Source organism: Pristiophorus japonicus, chromosome X (assembly GCF_044704955.1).
Source record: "Pristiophorus japonicus isolate sPriJap1 chromosome X, sPriJap1.hap1, whole genome shotgun sequence".
Taxonomy (NCBI): Eukaryota; Metazoa; Chordata; class Chondrichthyes; family Pristiophoridae; genus Pristiophorus; species Pristiophorus japonicus.
Window position 1 is genome coordinate 28486935 of NC_092010.1, and position 16670 is coordinate 28503604.

The window sequence follows — 16670 nt, forward strand, 5'->3', positions numbered from 1 at the left end:
GTAGCAGGACTTCTCTGCTTTTATACTCTATCCCCCTTACAATAAAGGCCAACATTCCATTTGCCTTCCTGATTACCTGCTGTACCTGCATACTAACTTTTTGTGTTTGATGTACAAAGACCCCCAGATCCTTCCGTACCGCAGCATTCTGGAGTCTCTCTCCATTTAAACGTTCTGCTTAAATTGACTGATGGTGGCCATTTTTTGATGCGAGGCTGCTGGCATTTTGACTCGACCTTTCAAAAGTAACGCGTTGAACGAGCTGAGAATGATCACCAGAGTCAAAGGTCACTGGGTGATGAGACTCCCATCGCTTCACTCGTATGTAGCAACCGTGTTCTGGAGAGCTCCAATTGGCCGAGGTCGACTCTCTCGAGGCACATGTTTCATTTTCACTCCTCCTCTCTCTGAGTCCTCGCTGGGTCTGGTTCCATGGGCAGCTCTCTGGTACCAACCCCCCCCGACCCCCCACCCCGGCAAGTGGCCATTAATCACATATGAGCCTTCCACGATACAAAAGGCTGTCATGTTATACATTCAGTATCGACCAGAGTCTTTGTAGGGTCTCCAGCACTACACCCCTCCGAGCTCTCTGCGCTCCTCCAATTCTGGCCTCCTGCGCATCACCGATTTTCATCGCTCCAACGTTGGCGGCCGTGCCTTCCGCTGCCGTGGCGCTAAGCTCTGGAACGCCCTCCCTAAGCCTCTCCGCCTCTCTCTCCTCCTTTTAAGACGCTCCTGAAAACCTGCCTCTTTGACCAAGCTTTTGGTCACCTGTCCTAATATCTCCTTGTGTGGCTCGGTGTCAAACTTTGGTCTGATTACGCTCACGTGAAGCACCGTGGGACGACGTCTTGCTGCATTAAAGGCGCTACCTAAATGCAAGTTGTTGTTGTTGTTGTTGAGAGTGAGTGTCGGCAGGTCATTCAACTGCACAGGGCGTTCGAGCCAGTCCCGCTCCTGTTCTCGCCGAACGTTGCTCGCAGGCGGGGTTTCTGGGACAGGCTCGCTGGGGATCCGACAGCTCTCCCGAACCCAGCGGCTGGGAGGGCACCTTTAGCTATGGTTTGGATCCACGTCGGCCAAGCATCGAGCCTGGGTCCGTCGCACACAGCCCATGCCGTGCCTTTACCCACTAAACCACCGGGGGTGCGGGGGGGGGGCGGCGGCGGGGGGAGAAATCTGTCAGATGAACGGCCTCATTCTACCTCGGGAGCAGGGGCGGTGGGGGTGGGGGGGGGGGGGGGGGGGGCGGCGAGGGCGCGTGCTGTTCACTGGTCTCTTGCCAGAGTGACAACGCTGAGCGGAAAGCCAAGGCGACATCCTCCCAGCCCAGCCGGAGTAAACAGACCACGGAGCGCAACGGACGAAAGGAGTGGAGAGATGTGTCCTTTCATGATGGGAGCAAAAAAAAAAAACCTTAAGTGAAAGGCGTGGACCAGCTCGTCCGCTCGTCGGGTGGTTTCACTCAGCCTGGCGCCAAGGGTGCCACCTCTGCCCAGCAATGACCGGATGCCCGCCGCCTGCAGTGGGCACTGGTGGGGGGCGGGGGTGGTGGGGGGGGGCAGGGGAGAGCCGGGCACACCATTTTGTTCTGAGCCTGCACATGCAGTATTGCAGCAAGGTTGCTCGCGCAGGACTGGGGCAAACCAAGCATGCGGCGCTGGAGCAAATTCGCACACGCGCGCAAAATGGCGCTGCCGGAGCTGTTTCAGATCTGCCCCGCGGTGGAGGTGGGGGGGAGGGCGGGTGTGGGGGGAGGGGGGGGGTGGTGGGAGAGAGACGGGAGAGCCTCCAAGCAGCCGCACCCGATTGCACAAGTGCTTCAACCGGCGAGAGAGCCGTGTGCATGTGCTTTCTGTGCTGCAGGTTGGCCTCTGCTTGGTATTGTGCGGTACAGCAGTAATGATTGCTCAAGTCCGATTTTAACATTGAATCACTTGTAATGACACTGTTGGATTTTTTTTCAAGGCTATGGGTTTGTGGATTTCGACAGTCCCGCTGCTGCACAGAAGGCAGTGTCTGCGCTGAAGTCCAGTGGGGTACAGGCTCAGATGGCAAAGGTAAGCGCACACTCTTGCACTTGTAACACAGCGCTGGCTGCAGAGGCTGACCACCTTTCGTTGCTTGAAGGCGATTATTTTCCCATCCCTCCCTGCCCCCTTTACAAAAAAGTCCCTTCCCCACCCGGCCGCCCCCCCCCCCCCCTCCCCCCCACCCCACCCCCACCCACCCATCCCCTCACCCGCCTCCGCCTTTCATCAGGATCCATCCCAGCCCCTTTTCTGAGCCACTCAGTGTCCGCGGGTTGGGAGGCCCCCGTGTCCAACCCAAGCCCTCTGTCGGCGGCAGTGCCAAGCCATCAAGAGCGGCCGCACTCCCCTCCCCTCCTGGGGAGTTCCCCCACGTCCCGTCTCTGCTCGCCACGGCCTGCCTGAGATCAGCAATTGGTCTGTTTTGCATTATTCGTTCACGGGATGTGGGCGTCGCCGACAATTCCGGCGTTTATTGCCCGCCCCTAGGCGCCCCTCGAGAAGGTGATGGCGAGCCGCCTTCTTGAACCGCTGCAGTCCGTGCGGTGAAGGTGCTCCCACAGTGCTGTTCGGGAGGGAGTTCCAGGGTTTTGGCCCAGCGACGATGAAGGAACGGCCGATACATTTCCAAGTCGGGATGCTGTGTGACTCGGAGGGGAACGTGGAGGTGGTGGTGTTCCCATGCGCCTGCTGCCCAGATTGGGACTCGAAGCAGTGAATGTCCTCCCACGGACAGCACCGCTTGACCAGCCAAACCAGGGCGAGATAGCTATCTATTTCTTTTGCACACTCACCTCACAATTGCAGTTGCCAACTCCTGGCTGCGCCAGTCCTCTGCGGGTGTCCCCATCGTTGGACACTCGTGCTGAGTGGCCAGATCCGTCGGCAATATCTGTTGCATTTGCCCGGAAACAGTTAAATACTGTCAAATATGGTGTCGGGGTCACGTTGAGGCACAGAGATGCGGGGGCGGGCGCCAGTTTTACATAGAAGCATAGAAACATAGAAAATAGGTGCAGGAGTAGGCCATTCGGCCCTTCGAGCCTGCACCACCATTCAATGAGTTCATAGCTGAACATGCAACTTCAGTACCCCATTCCTGCTTTCTCGCCATACCCCTTGATTCCTCTAGTAGTAAGGACTACATCTAACTCCTTTTTGAATATATTTAGTGAATTGGCCTCAACAACTTTCTGTGGTAGAGAATTCCACAGGTTCACCACTCTCTGGGTGAAGAAGTTTCTCCTCATCTCGGTCCTAAATGGCTTACCCCTTATCCTTAGACTGTGACCCCTGGTTCTGGACTTCCCCAACATTGGGAACATTCTTCCTGCATCTAACCTGTCTAAACCCGTCAGAATTTTAAACGTTTCTATGAGATCCCCTCTCATTCGTCTGAACTCCAGTGAATACAAGCCCAGTTGATCCAGTCTTTCTTGATATGTCAGTCCCGCCATCCCGGGAATCAGTCTGGTGAATCTTCGCTGCACTCCCTCAATTGCAAGAATGTCCTTCCTCAAGTTAGGAGACCAAAACTGTACACAATACTCCAGGTGTGGCCTCACCAAGGCCCTGTACAACTGTAGCAACACCTCCCTGCCCCTGTACTCAGTATATACCTCATGACTTGTTGGTATTTCTCTCCTGCCAACAAGATTCTTTTTTTTTTTGTTTTGTTACTCAGCCTTGCTCAGTGGATGCTTTTCTATCATGTTCTTAACATTTTTTTAAAAATCATATTCATGGCTTCTGTCATTTTAGCATTCGGGCATCTGAAAGGGTAGATTGCACATGGGCTTGAAGGAGAGAATTTGATAGGCCAAATGGCCTTTTCTCAATTCCCTGCTTCTTCTTATGGCCTCATGGCGTGAACAGTAGCCCCCGCCCCCACCCCATCCCCCCCTGCCGTCTCCCCTCACCCCGATAGTTGGGCCTGGTTTGCCACTGAGCCAAGAAGGCCCCAGGCTTCATTCATGGCCTGTCTAAAGTTAGTTGGCATGGACTGGTGTGACATTGAGGCGCAGCCATCGGCTTCAGTGTCCATGGGCTGTGGGGTAGAGGGGGGGGGGGGGGGTGAATATCAGCCAGTGACCCTGATCCTAATCTCTAAACTGCTACAGATTGCGTGTGTGTGTGTGTGTGTGTGGTCAGGGTGGGGCATCTGACGAGGGCACGACTGGGGTTTGGCTGTGACGCCCGCTGCCTGTAGTCGAGCAGCTTGCTCACTGGCCAGGCTCGCCCGCGAAGTGTTGCCCCCTTGGGCCAGAAATACCGGGGTCGGCGGGGGGGAAGGAGGTGTGGCGGCGATGGGGGGGGGGGGGGGGGCGGGGGCGGGTGGAGGGCAAGCTATTGGCAGCCGCGGAACTGAGCCCAGGCAGGAGTCGGAGGCAGCGGGAGGGGGGAAGTGGAAAATTGGGGGAGGAACGACAGAGGAGTCACATCCCAGGCAAGCTGGTGTGGCAATCGCGAGTCTGCGAGACATTTTGAACCAGCAACTCCATCCTCTGTGTCTCCCTGCGGATTGGTGATAAGGGATAGCAGTTCGTTGACAGACATTCTGTTCCTGTTCAGTCACTCGGCGATAGCACCACACTATCAGGCAGTGTCTAAAAGGGAAAAAAAGAAGCTAAACAACCAAAGATTAACGCTGTCTGCCGGTCAGTTTGTGTTCTGGGTTTCAAACAGTTGTGTGAGTGATGCACACAGAGGACAGCATTCCAGAAGTCAGCCTGTGCTAGTGGGCAGAGCAAGGCCTCAAATGTGTTGTGACCAAGAGTGAAGTATAGAGCGGGCCCACGCTGACAATCGTTGCATGGCCACATGATGTACTTCCATTCTGCGAGATGGTGATTGTCGGGCTTTGGGCGACAAGGACCAGATTCCAGATGAGGAGAATGCTTTTTTTACGCGGCGAGTTGCTGTGATCTGGATCGCGCTGCCTCGTCTGAAAGGGCGGTGGGAGCAGATTCAACGGCAAAAGAGAAGTGGATAAACACTTGAAGGCGGAAACAATTGCGGGGCGATGGGGAGTGGGACCAATTGGATGGCTCTTTCAAAAAGCGATGGGCCGAATGGCCTCCTTCTGCGCTGTATCATTCTGCGCTGCAACTGAGCTCAGTGCCACAGGGGGCATGGGGGCGGGGGGGTGTGGCAGGGGGGGAATCAGTGTGGGTTCCGACTGCTGCTCGCCAGGTGGCAAAGTGCACGTGTGTGTGTGTGTGTGTGTGTGTGGGTGCCAGGCGAGGGCAGGATCAGGCCTCAGCGGTGAGGCCCACTCCACACAATCAAAATGGCGGCCACTTCTGCCCGAGGCCTCCTCGTGCCTGTGGGACCAGGTACCAGTTAAAGTCGCCACCTTCAGCAGACCAGAGGAGAAAATTGGGCGGGTTGGGGGGAGGGCGGGGTGCGGGGAAGAAGAGAAAAGCCGAACTCCGCCATGACCGTTATCGAAATACGGTGCATTGTGGGGGGAGCAGGAAAGGCTTGAAACTTAGCTGTGGGAAGATCTGTGTACAAATTCTTAACGCGTTCACTTCAGACTCCTTTGTGACCTTTTCTTTTAAATGGAGCTACTTGCCGCATTTGAAATAAATGAGTCAGTGTCCACATTTAAATAGTGAATGTCTGTACCACACTTGTCACGTTGAAACAGCTTCAAGCCCGTAGGGGGCCATTTTCGCTGAGCCCACTCATTTTCTCATCCCCTTAAGCCAGGTTTCGCATCTTTCCCGCAGACTTCAATGGCCGGTAAAATCAGACGGGACGTAAAACGGGCGGTCGTTCCGATCCCCTGGGACAGGTTCGGTTAAAATTACGCCCATGTAGTGTTTAAAGTTCAGCAAGAATTCAACCGTCCTCAAAACTGCAAATATTTGCACTAAAATTGACGCACCCCTTCTCCTGTGATAAATCATTAATCGAATTGACCAATTCCTAACAGTGAGAACCTTTATGTTGTCACTAAATTATAGTAAATGGAGAGGGTACAAGTACACAAGGGGGGCAGTCAGCAGTCCCCTGAATGGGCCAGCAGAGATTCAATTTCTCAGGTCTTGACATTTACAAGGCAACCTTAATCTCCATATCAGAGCCATTAGGAGCAGACTCTTGGCAATTATCCGCAAGGCTAGGCCGAGCAGAACGGTTAATTGTGCAGCATTTCACACCCGCTACCTTCATATCTGAATTAGGGGCTTCATCTTCAACTGAGACAACACATTCAGAAAGGTTCCCATAAATGCCGCTCCCCCGCTGACACCAAACACACACCCACCCGTTCATATCCACACACACGCACCCGCTCATATCCACACACACACACACACACACGGTCATATCCACACACACACACACACACACACACACGGTCATATCCACACACACACTCACCCGCTCACATCCACACACACACACACCCGCCCATATCCACACACACACACACCCGCTCACATCCACACACACACACACGGTCATAGCCACACACACACACACACACACACACACACACACACACCCGCCCATATCCACACACACACACACCCGTTCACATCCACACACACACACACACACGGTCATATCCACACACACACACACACACACACACACACGGTCATATCCACACACACACACACGGTCATATCCACACACACACACACACACACACACACACACACACACGGTCATATCCACACACACACACACACACGGTCATATCCACACACACACACACACACACACACACACACACACACGGTCATATCCACACACACACACACCCGCTCACATCCACACACACACACACCCGCCCATATCCACACACACACACACGGTCATATCCACACACACACACACACACACACACACACACGGTCATATCCACACACACACACACCCACTTACATCCACACACACACATACCCGCCCATATCCACACACACACACACGGTCATATCCACACACACACACACACACACACGGTCATATCCACACACACACACACACACACACACACACACACACACACACGGTCATATCCACACACACACACACACACACACACGGTCATATCCACACACACACACACCCGCTCACATCCACACACACACACCCGCTCACATCCACACACACACACACGGTCATAGCCACACACACGCACACACACACACACACCCGCCCATATCCATATCCACACACACACACACCCGCTCACATCCACACACACACACACCCGCCCATATCCACACACACACACACACACGGTCATATCCACACACACACACACACACACACACACACCCCCGCTCATATCCACACACACACACCCGCCCATATCCACACACACACCCGCCGATATCCACACACACACACACACCCGCTCATATCCACACACACACACCCGCTCACATCCACACACACACACACACACACGGTCATATCCACACACACACACACACACACACACACACACACACGGTCATATCCACACACACACACACCCATATCCACACACACACACACCCGCTCACATCCACACACACACACACACCAGCCCATATCCACACACACACACACACCTGCTCACATCCACACACACACACACGGTCATATCCACACACACACACACACACACACACACACACACACAGTCATATCCACACACACACACACACACACACACGGTCATACACACACACACACACACGGTCATATCCACACACACACACACAGTCATATCCACACACACACACACACGGTCATATCCACACACACACACACCCGCTCACATCCACACAAACACACCTGCTCATATCCACATACACACACACCCGCTCATATCCACACACACACACATACCCGCCCATATCCACACACACACACCCGCTCATATCCACACACACACACACACACCCACTCATATCCATCCACACACACACCCGCCCATATCCACATACACACACACCCGCTCATATCCACACACACACACACACCCGCCCATATCCACACACACACACCCGCTCATATCCACACACACACACACAACCACCCATATCCACACACACACACCCGCTCATATCCACACACACACACACACACCCGCCCATATCCACACACACACACCCGCTCATATCCACACACACACACACACACACCCGCCCATATCCACACACACACGCACCCGCTCACATCCACACACACACACCTGCTCATATCCACACACACACACACACCCGACCATATCCACACACACACACACCCGCCCATATCCACACACACACACCCGCTCATATCCACACACACACATACCCGCTCACATCCACACACACACACACACCCGCTCATATCCACACACACACACACACACCCGCTCACATCCACACACACACACCCGCTCATATCCACACACACACACCCGCTCACATCCACACACACACACAGTCATATCCACACACACACACACACTCACCCATATCCACACACACACACCCGCCCATATCCACACACACACACACACCCGCTCATACCACACACACATACACACCCGCTCAAATCCACACACACACACACCCGCCCATATCCACACACACACACACCCGCTCATATCCACACACACACACACACGCTCATATCAACACACATACACACCCGCTCATATCAACACACACACACACACCCGCTCATATCCACACACACACACACCCGCTCATATCCATACACACACACACACCTGCTCATATCCACACACACACGCCCATATCCACACACACACAACCACCCATATCCACACACACACACACACAAAACCACCCATATCCACACACACACACACACACCCGCTCATATCCACACACACACACACACCCGCCCATATCCACACACACACGCCCATATCCACACACACACACACAACCACCCATATCCACACACACACACACACACACCCTCCCATATCCACACACACACACCCGCTCATATCCACACACACACACCTGCTCATATCCACACACACACCCGCCCATATCCACACACACACCCGCCCATATCCACACACACACACACCCGCCCATATCCACACACACACACCCGCTCATATCCACACACACACACACACCCGCTCATATCCACACACACACACACCCGCTCCTATCCACACAGACACACATCCGCCCATATCCACACACACACACACACACACACACCCTCCCATATCCACACACACACACACACACACACGCTCATATCCACACACACACACACACCCGCTCATATCCACACACACACACACACACCCGCTCATATCCATACACACACACACACACCTGCTCATATCCACACAAACACACACCCGCCCATATCCACACACACACACACCCGCCCATATCCACACACACACACACACACACACCCTCCCATATCCACACACACACACACACACACACACACACCTGCTCATATCCACACACACACACACACACACACACACCCTCCCATATCCACACACACACACACACACCCTCCCATATCCACACACACACACACACACCTGCTCATATCCACACACACACACACCTGCTCATATCCACACACACACACACCCTCCCATATCCACACACACACACACACACACACACCCTCCCATATCCACACACACACAACCACCCATATCCACACACACACACACACACCTGCTCATATCCACACACACACACACACACACACACCCGCCCATATCCACGCACACAGCCGCCCACACACCCATATCCACACGCGCGCACGCACACACACACATATTCACGCATGCACACACACACATTCACGCACACACGCACGCACACATATTCACGCACATATTCACGCACATCTGCACACGCATCCATATCAGTACACATGCTCACATAGCCACACACCCACCCATATTCACGCACACATGCACATCCACACATACACAACCTAAAAGCCTGCATTGCTAACAAGATGATGTTCCATTCACCTGCATCGACTAGATTTCAGCCTGTTGAAAATAATTCCTGTGCACAATACTATTTCTGTGCTCTCACTTCTGCAGTGCAGGATATTGTGAGGGTAACTCTTCGCTGTTTGTAAGGAACACATTAACGTTTATGTAAAATTCCTCTGCACACCATTTCAACAAAGGCGACAGCCCATTTAAAATAAACTGTGCGATGCGTGGAAATAATGGAGAAAGGAGTTTTGTGCGAACGCGGCTATGTGCTCGTTCCACATGCGATTGTAACTCAGAAAGTCATCCCTCTCGCAGTGTCCGTGTGCTGAGCCGGCGGCCAAATGGGGAGATGCGCGAGCGGCCACGGCGTACCTGCGGCGCAAACTGTTTTCATTTTCACTTTTTCCGCTCACCCGGCACAGACTGGAGATTGAACCTGGGGCATTCGGACCTGTACTGCTTGTTCAGTCAGCAGGCAGTGCATTTACCTTAGTGGGGACGGCAGGGGGGGGGGGGTAGGGGGGGGGGAACGACCCTTCGTGTTTTCAACGTGAAACTTAAAGGCCGAGAAATTGGTCTGGGGGGCGGTGGTGATAAACGGGCAATATCGGACTGGCTGCCCCTTAATACGGCGTACCTGAGATTCTGTTCCGTGGCAGTCAGTGGAACTGCGTATGATGCACGGCTGATCTGATTCTGCCTGTTTATCGCCACCACCCCAGATGAATTTCTAAGCCTTCCACTTTACGTTACAGTGCTGCATGATGGTGTGCTCCACTGCTCACGTAATGACAGCACATTTTACGAGGTGACTGTGCCCGCATTGACTTTCAAAGACAGCAACGCAGCCTTAGTGTATGATTAACGCAGCTATAGGCTTTAGGCTATGTGCAATACATACAGAAAGGGGACTTCCTCGTTCAACTTTTTATTCACTATTCGTTGCTTAAAGGTGATTATTTTCCCATCCCTTCCCCCCACACCCTTTTATCGGTTCTTCCTCCCCCACCCCTCACTCTTTCATCAGGGTCCCAGACCCTTTTCTGAGCCACTCAGTGTCCGCGGGTTGGGAGGCCCCGTGTCCAACCCAAGCCCTCTGTTGGCGGCAGTGCCAAGCCATCAAGAGCAGCCGCACTCCCCTCCCTGTCCCCTCCCCTCCTGGGGAGTTCCCCCACGTCCCATCTCTGCTCTCCACGGCCTGCCTGAGATCAGGAATTGATCTATTTTTTTATTCATTCACGGGATGTGGGGGTCGCTGGCAAGGCTGGCATTTATTGCCCGTCCCTAATTGCCCCTTGAGAAGGTGGTGGTGAGCCGCCTTCTTGAACCGCTGCAGTCCGTGTGGTGAAGGTGCTCCCACAGTGCTGTTAGGGAGGGAGTCCCAGGATTGTGACCCAACGACGATGAAGGAACGGCCGATATATTTCCAAGTCAGGATGGTGTGTGACTTGGAGGGGAACGTGGAGGAGGTGGTGTTCCCATGCGCCTGCTGCCCTTGTCCTTCTCGGTGGTAGAGGTCGCGGGTTTGGGAGGTGCTGCCGAAGAAGCCTTGGCGAGTTGCTGCAGTGCATCTTGTCGATGATGCACACTGCAGCCAGGGGGCGCCGGTGGTGGAGGGAACCGGGTTTCAAATTGAATCCCGTTCGCACAGATCAGATGACATTCTTCCTTCTAAAATGGCTGGAGTTAGAAGGGGGCTGTCTCAAGCCACAGAACAGGGCAGAAAGCACACCCCACGAACAGCTTTGCTTAGATGTGCCATGTGGGTGGATTGTGGGTAACCAGAGAGGTGCAGTGGGCAGTGTTTGTGGCAGGGTTTAGGTAAGAGGTGCCGGCCAGATTGAGCAGAGAGTGGAATGTGCCTATTTTGGTCTGAGTTCGAGTATTCCAAGGGGTGGTGTGCAATGTTCCCTCTCATTTTTTGAGGGTGCGCGGCCCCTTTAACTGGATGCGTAGCCCGTTCAAATTTCCGCGTGTGTGCGGTTTCTCTCGTATAACAGCCGGTGAGCGGCCTGCACAGCCTAACGGGAACGCTGGTTGTGTGGGCTTGTGGCGAGTCTCGGACTAAGGGGCATAGCCTCAAAATTAGAGCCAGACCTTTCAGGAGTGAAATTAGGAAACACTTCGACACACAAAGGGTGCTAGATCAATTGTTAATTTTAAATCTGAGATTGGTAGCTTTCTGTTAACCAAAGGTATTAAAGGATATGGGCCAAAGGCAGGTATATGGAGTTAGGTCACAGATCAGCCGTGATCTCATTGAATGACGGAACAGGCTCGAGGGGCTGAGTGGCCTCCTCCTGTTCCTTGGTTCCTGTGATAACATAAGAAATAGGAGCAGGAGTCGGCCATTCGGCCCCTCTAGCCTGCTCTGCCATTTAATAAGATCATGGCTGATCTGATCTTGGCCTCAACTCCACTTCCCTGCCCGCTCCCCATAACCCTTGACTCCCTTATCGCTCAAAAATCTGTCTATCTCTGCCGTAAATATATTCAATGACCCAGCCTCCACAGCTCCCTGGGGCAGAGAATTCCAAAGATTCACAACCCTCTGAGAGAAGAAATTCCTCCACATCTCCATTTTAAATGGGCGACCCCTTATTCTGAAACTACAACCCCTAGTTCTAGATTCCCCCACGAGGGGAAACACCCTCTCTGCATCTACCCTGTCGAGCCCCCTCAGAATCTTATACATTTCAATAAGATCACCTCTCATTCTTCTAAACTCCAATGAGCATAGGCCCAACCTGCTCAACCTTTCCTCATAAGACAAACCCCTTCATCTCCGGAATCAACCGAGTGAACCTTCTCTGAACTGCCTCCAATGCAAGTGTATCCCTCCTTAAATACGGAGACCAGAACTGATGGTGCCGGGTTACGTTTACCTAAGTATACCGAGGGGGCAGATGGTGTCCGTCCCAGCGAAACACTCGTGCTTACGATATGGCCCAGCAGTCACTGGAGGCCCACAGGCGAGCCGCTGCTGTGCGTGTCTCTGGCCCTCACAGCTCGCCGGCTCTCGGGGTGATGCTCCGGCTGGGATTTGGGAGCAGGGCGGAGAAGAAGGAAAAAAAAAAAGAGGAAAAACACAATTAATTAAAAGCAAATTATCAGTGCATGGAAACTTTTATGGGAGAGCTGTGAGAGCGAGCCCTTGAGTGAGTCACTGCTCTGGCTTGCGGCCTAGACCAAAGGAGATTATGACTGCCCGGGATTACACAGGAGTGCATCTATCTGCGTATTTGGAACAGCAAAATGGGTTCTTTACAACCTCCGCGTCTACAATGCAGGATTGATGAGAACAGTTTTGACTTTGTGCTTACATAGCCGAGAAATGGCTTTTCTGAGAGGCCTGCATGGATGTCAACCTGGAGATAAATGTTGTACTGCTCCCCTATTTCCCCATCCACCCTGCAATCTGAAATGATTATTTTTTGCCTCAATCAAGGTGCACTCACTGCTTGAGAATTAAAATCGCGGCTTCAAATTGTTCACACTTGTGGGGACGCTGTCTGTTCAGTCACTGTGCTTACCGCTGAGGGGTTGGGGCGAGGCGCGGGGGGGGGTGGGGGGGGCAATTGAAATCTGTTGATCTTAATTTGCGCTCGTTACCACTGAGCTAGATCTGACCATTTTTCCGGCTTGGGACCGGGGCTGCCTTTGAGCTGTTCGCCTCACATTCTCTGGAGACCTCTGGGGGGAGGGGGGGAGGGGGGGAGGGGAACTCGCAAGGGCGAATTCACTTCAGAGCCAGCTGGGAAAGGCATCGAGAGCAACTCGCAATATGTTTCGCCCCCTGAAAGAGCCCCCGCCCCAGCAATGTTTATTTTTCTCTACGATCTTGTTTGTGTGTGTGTGCATGTGTGCGTGCGTGTTGGGGCGGGGTTGGCGGGCTTTCCTTTCACCCGTCGGCTTTCACTTGAATCCAGCCCAGAGTCGCGAAATAAACGTCTTTCCTGGCCCATGTGAAATGAGTTGTGGCACTTTCACCCCCAACCTCCAGTCGACACAGGCTCCCGTCACCAAACCGCCCCTCCATATACTGCGTTAGTTGGCACCGCTTGCAATAATTTCTTCATTTATGCGCTAAGAATGCTTGGGTTACATCTGCTTTCCAACTCACGTGCTGCAATGTGCTATTTTTGCGCTAAAGGGCCTGCGGAGGCCTGAACACACGATAACAGACGCGCAACCTGGAAAGCTAATTGCATTGTGCCTGTGAAAAAGCTGCTAATGATGCACAGAAGGAGCTGAAAACTGCGGGGGGGGGGGGGGGGAGAAGTGTCGCTAAAAGCACCGTGAGGTGCTCCTGCCTCTGGAAATCTTTGTTCTGATTGGCTTAGCTGGGCGTGCGAGAAACCCAACGTACCCAGAACGCCCTGCCGTCGCTCAGGCTCTTAAAGGCAACTCTTCCGCAATTTGCAAATAAAACATTGCAGCCTGTGCTCAAATCTTTCTTTGCAAGAGTGCACCTTGCTATCGATTTGATAAGGTCTTATTCTCAGCTCCAACATGCATATAAGTTCTCAGACTTTCGGAGCAGGCTAGTCATTGTTGCAGACTGTGAAGAGTAAATCACAGCACACGTCTCGAGAGGCACCTTGTATTCGTGGCGGAAGGTTTCATGCAGGGAGTACGCAATGCGGTTCTGCCTCCGTCTTAAAGGTTTGGGCGCATATTTTATGATATCTTCACTTGCTCATTATCTTGCACTCTCAGTTGTAACGTGGCAAAGCGTGTAACTATTTCTGTTCCTGCATAGAACGTGTAATGTAAAAGGTAGTCCTTGTCTGCCTGTTAGCTGAACTCTTGTGTAGTTCTGCGGGCAGAGTACGTTTTAGAGCTGGTAACCCGATATTGTAAATTGTACAGTATTATTCTGCCTGGCCTTTCATTGAACTATGCCTCAGTATCATCAGCCACCATACAAAACATGTTCTATTAAGACTTAAAATGGCTGTGTAAACTATTGCTTCAATATGATGGTTGCTGGTACAAGGCTAGTTAAACCAATCACTAAGTCCTTATGTACACTCGAAAAAAGTCATTTTGACAGATCAGAGCCAAAAGCTATCTCATAATTGGGGATCCTTCTTGACTTTTGAACTTGAATTTTTGTCGGCCTGCTAACTTGACCATTGAATTCAGGCTCAGTAAATGGTGTCAGTCCTGTAAGGAACTTGCTGCTCCTCGCTAGCCAGTCATTCACCGCACGGTGCGAATGCCCTTTTTGTTGAATTGTATCGCACTCCGCTTCCGTCCTGTCGTCTTCCCAGGTGGACATCCGCAGTGCCGCGCGGGAAGGAATTCCGGGTTGACCTGCCAAATGCGGGCAAAGAGTGGAGTCGATCCGCCATCAGACGTTCGTCGGTCTTAACCGTCACTTTGCCAAAATGATCCCACAGGGCAATTGCTCGCCATTGGACATCAGCAGTCTGAGAGAGGCGATGGAGGAAGGCCATAGGAATTGGAAAATGTCACACTGGTGCAGTTGGGTTGGAGGCCGATGCACATTGTTGGGTCGAATGGAGAGGGCGCTTTACTCTGCATCTAAGTGTCAGCTGTGGCTCAGTGGGTAGCATCTCAACTCGGAGTCAGAAGGTTGTGGGTTCAAGTCCCACTCCAGGAACTTGAGCACATAAATCTAGGCTGATACTCCAGTGCAGTGCTGAGGGAGTGCTGCACTGTCGGAGGGCAGTACTAAGGGAGTGCCGCACTGTTGGAGGTGCCGTCTTTCGGATGAGACGTTAAACCGAGGCACCGTCTGCGCTCTCAGGTGACTATTTTGAAGAAGAGCAGGGGAGTTCTCCCCGGTGTCCTCGGCCAATAGTTATCCCTCAATCAATATAACAAAAACAGATTATCTGGTTATTATCACATTGCTGTATGTGGGAGTTTGCTGTGTGCAAATTGGCTGCCGCTTTTCCTACGTTACAACAGTGACTGTACTTCAAAAGTACTTCATTGGCTGTAAAGCGCTTTAAGATGTCCGGTGGACATGGAAGGTGCTATATAAATGCAAGTCTTATTTTCTTTAAACGTGCCATGTGCCACCTGGGAGCGCTCAGTGCCAACAGTGGCTACCTCACCTTCTTTGGGCCCGCAATTCACAAAAATAAGCATTTAAAAAATTCCTGCTCCCTGACGTATTGTAAAAACCTGGCTGCACACACAATGTTTTTGAGGTAGGTTTAAGAGGACCATTTATGCCTTGTCACGGAGATAACAGCACCCCATGGAACTATGGGAAAATGCTTGCTCCGCTTCCTCCAGTCATACTTTGGTCATTCTTTAGTTGCTCAAGTGTTTCGAACAGAATCTTTCCAGAATATAGTCTTATCTTTTGATTTGGGCTGACTGGGCCTGGCCAGGAAAGTGTATGTCTGGAATCAGATTGGATCATTATAAGTGACTGGATGGTAAGGCAGACATTTGATAATCGTCAGCCAAGCAGTTAATGTGCGATTGGGGAGAGGGGGGAGTGGGATTGAGTAGGAGCGCAAGATTATCACCCCCCACCCCACCACCACCACTCGCAAGAGAAGGTGCTGGCTTGGGCTGCAATGTGGAACCAGGGGCTCCCACAACCCAACAGTCCCTTCATGTGTCAGCCCGGGCTGTGTGCGTTGGAAGGCTATTCAGCCATGAAGGCATCACGTCTGAGCCCAATTCTGCCC

The 16670-nt window shown here is 52.6% G+C and overlaps 1 protein-coding gene across 6 annotated transcripts in view; it reads left to right on the forward strand.

The window, feature by feature from the left end:
- Positions 1–16670, forward strand: part of LOC139240935 (RNA-binding motif, single-stranded-interacting protein 2-like) — a 670592-nt gene that overhangs the window by 566585 nt on the left and 87337 nt on the right. For all 6 annotated transcript variants that reach the window (XM_070869478.1, XM_070869483.1, XM_070869481.1 and 3 more), the window contains exon 4: positions 1972–2063. In XM_070869478.1, coding sequence (XP_070725579.1) covers positions 1972–2063 — 92 coding nt within the window. The remainder of the gene's footprint in view (positions 1–1971; positions 2064–16670) is intronic.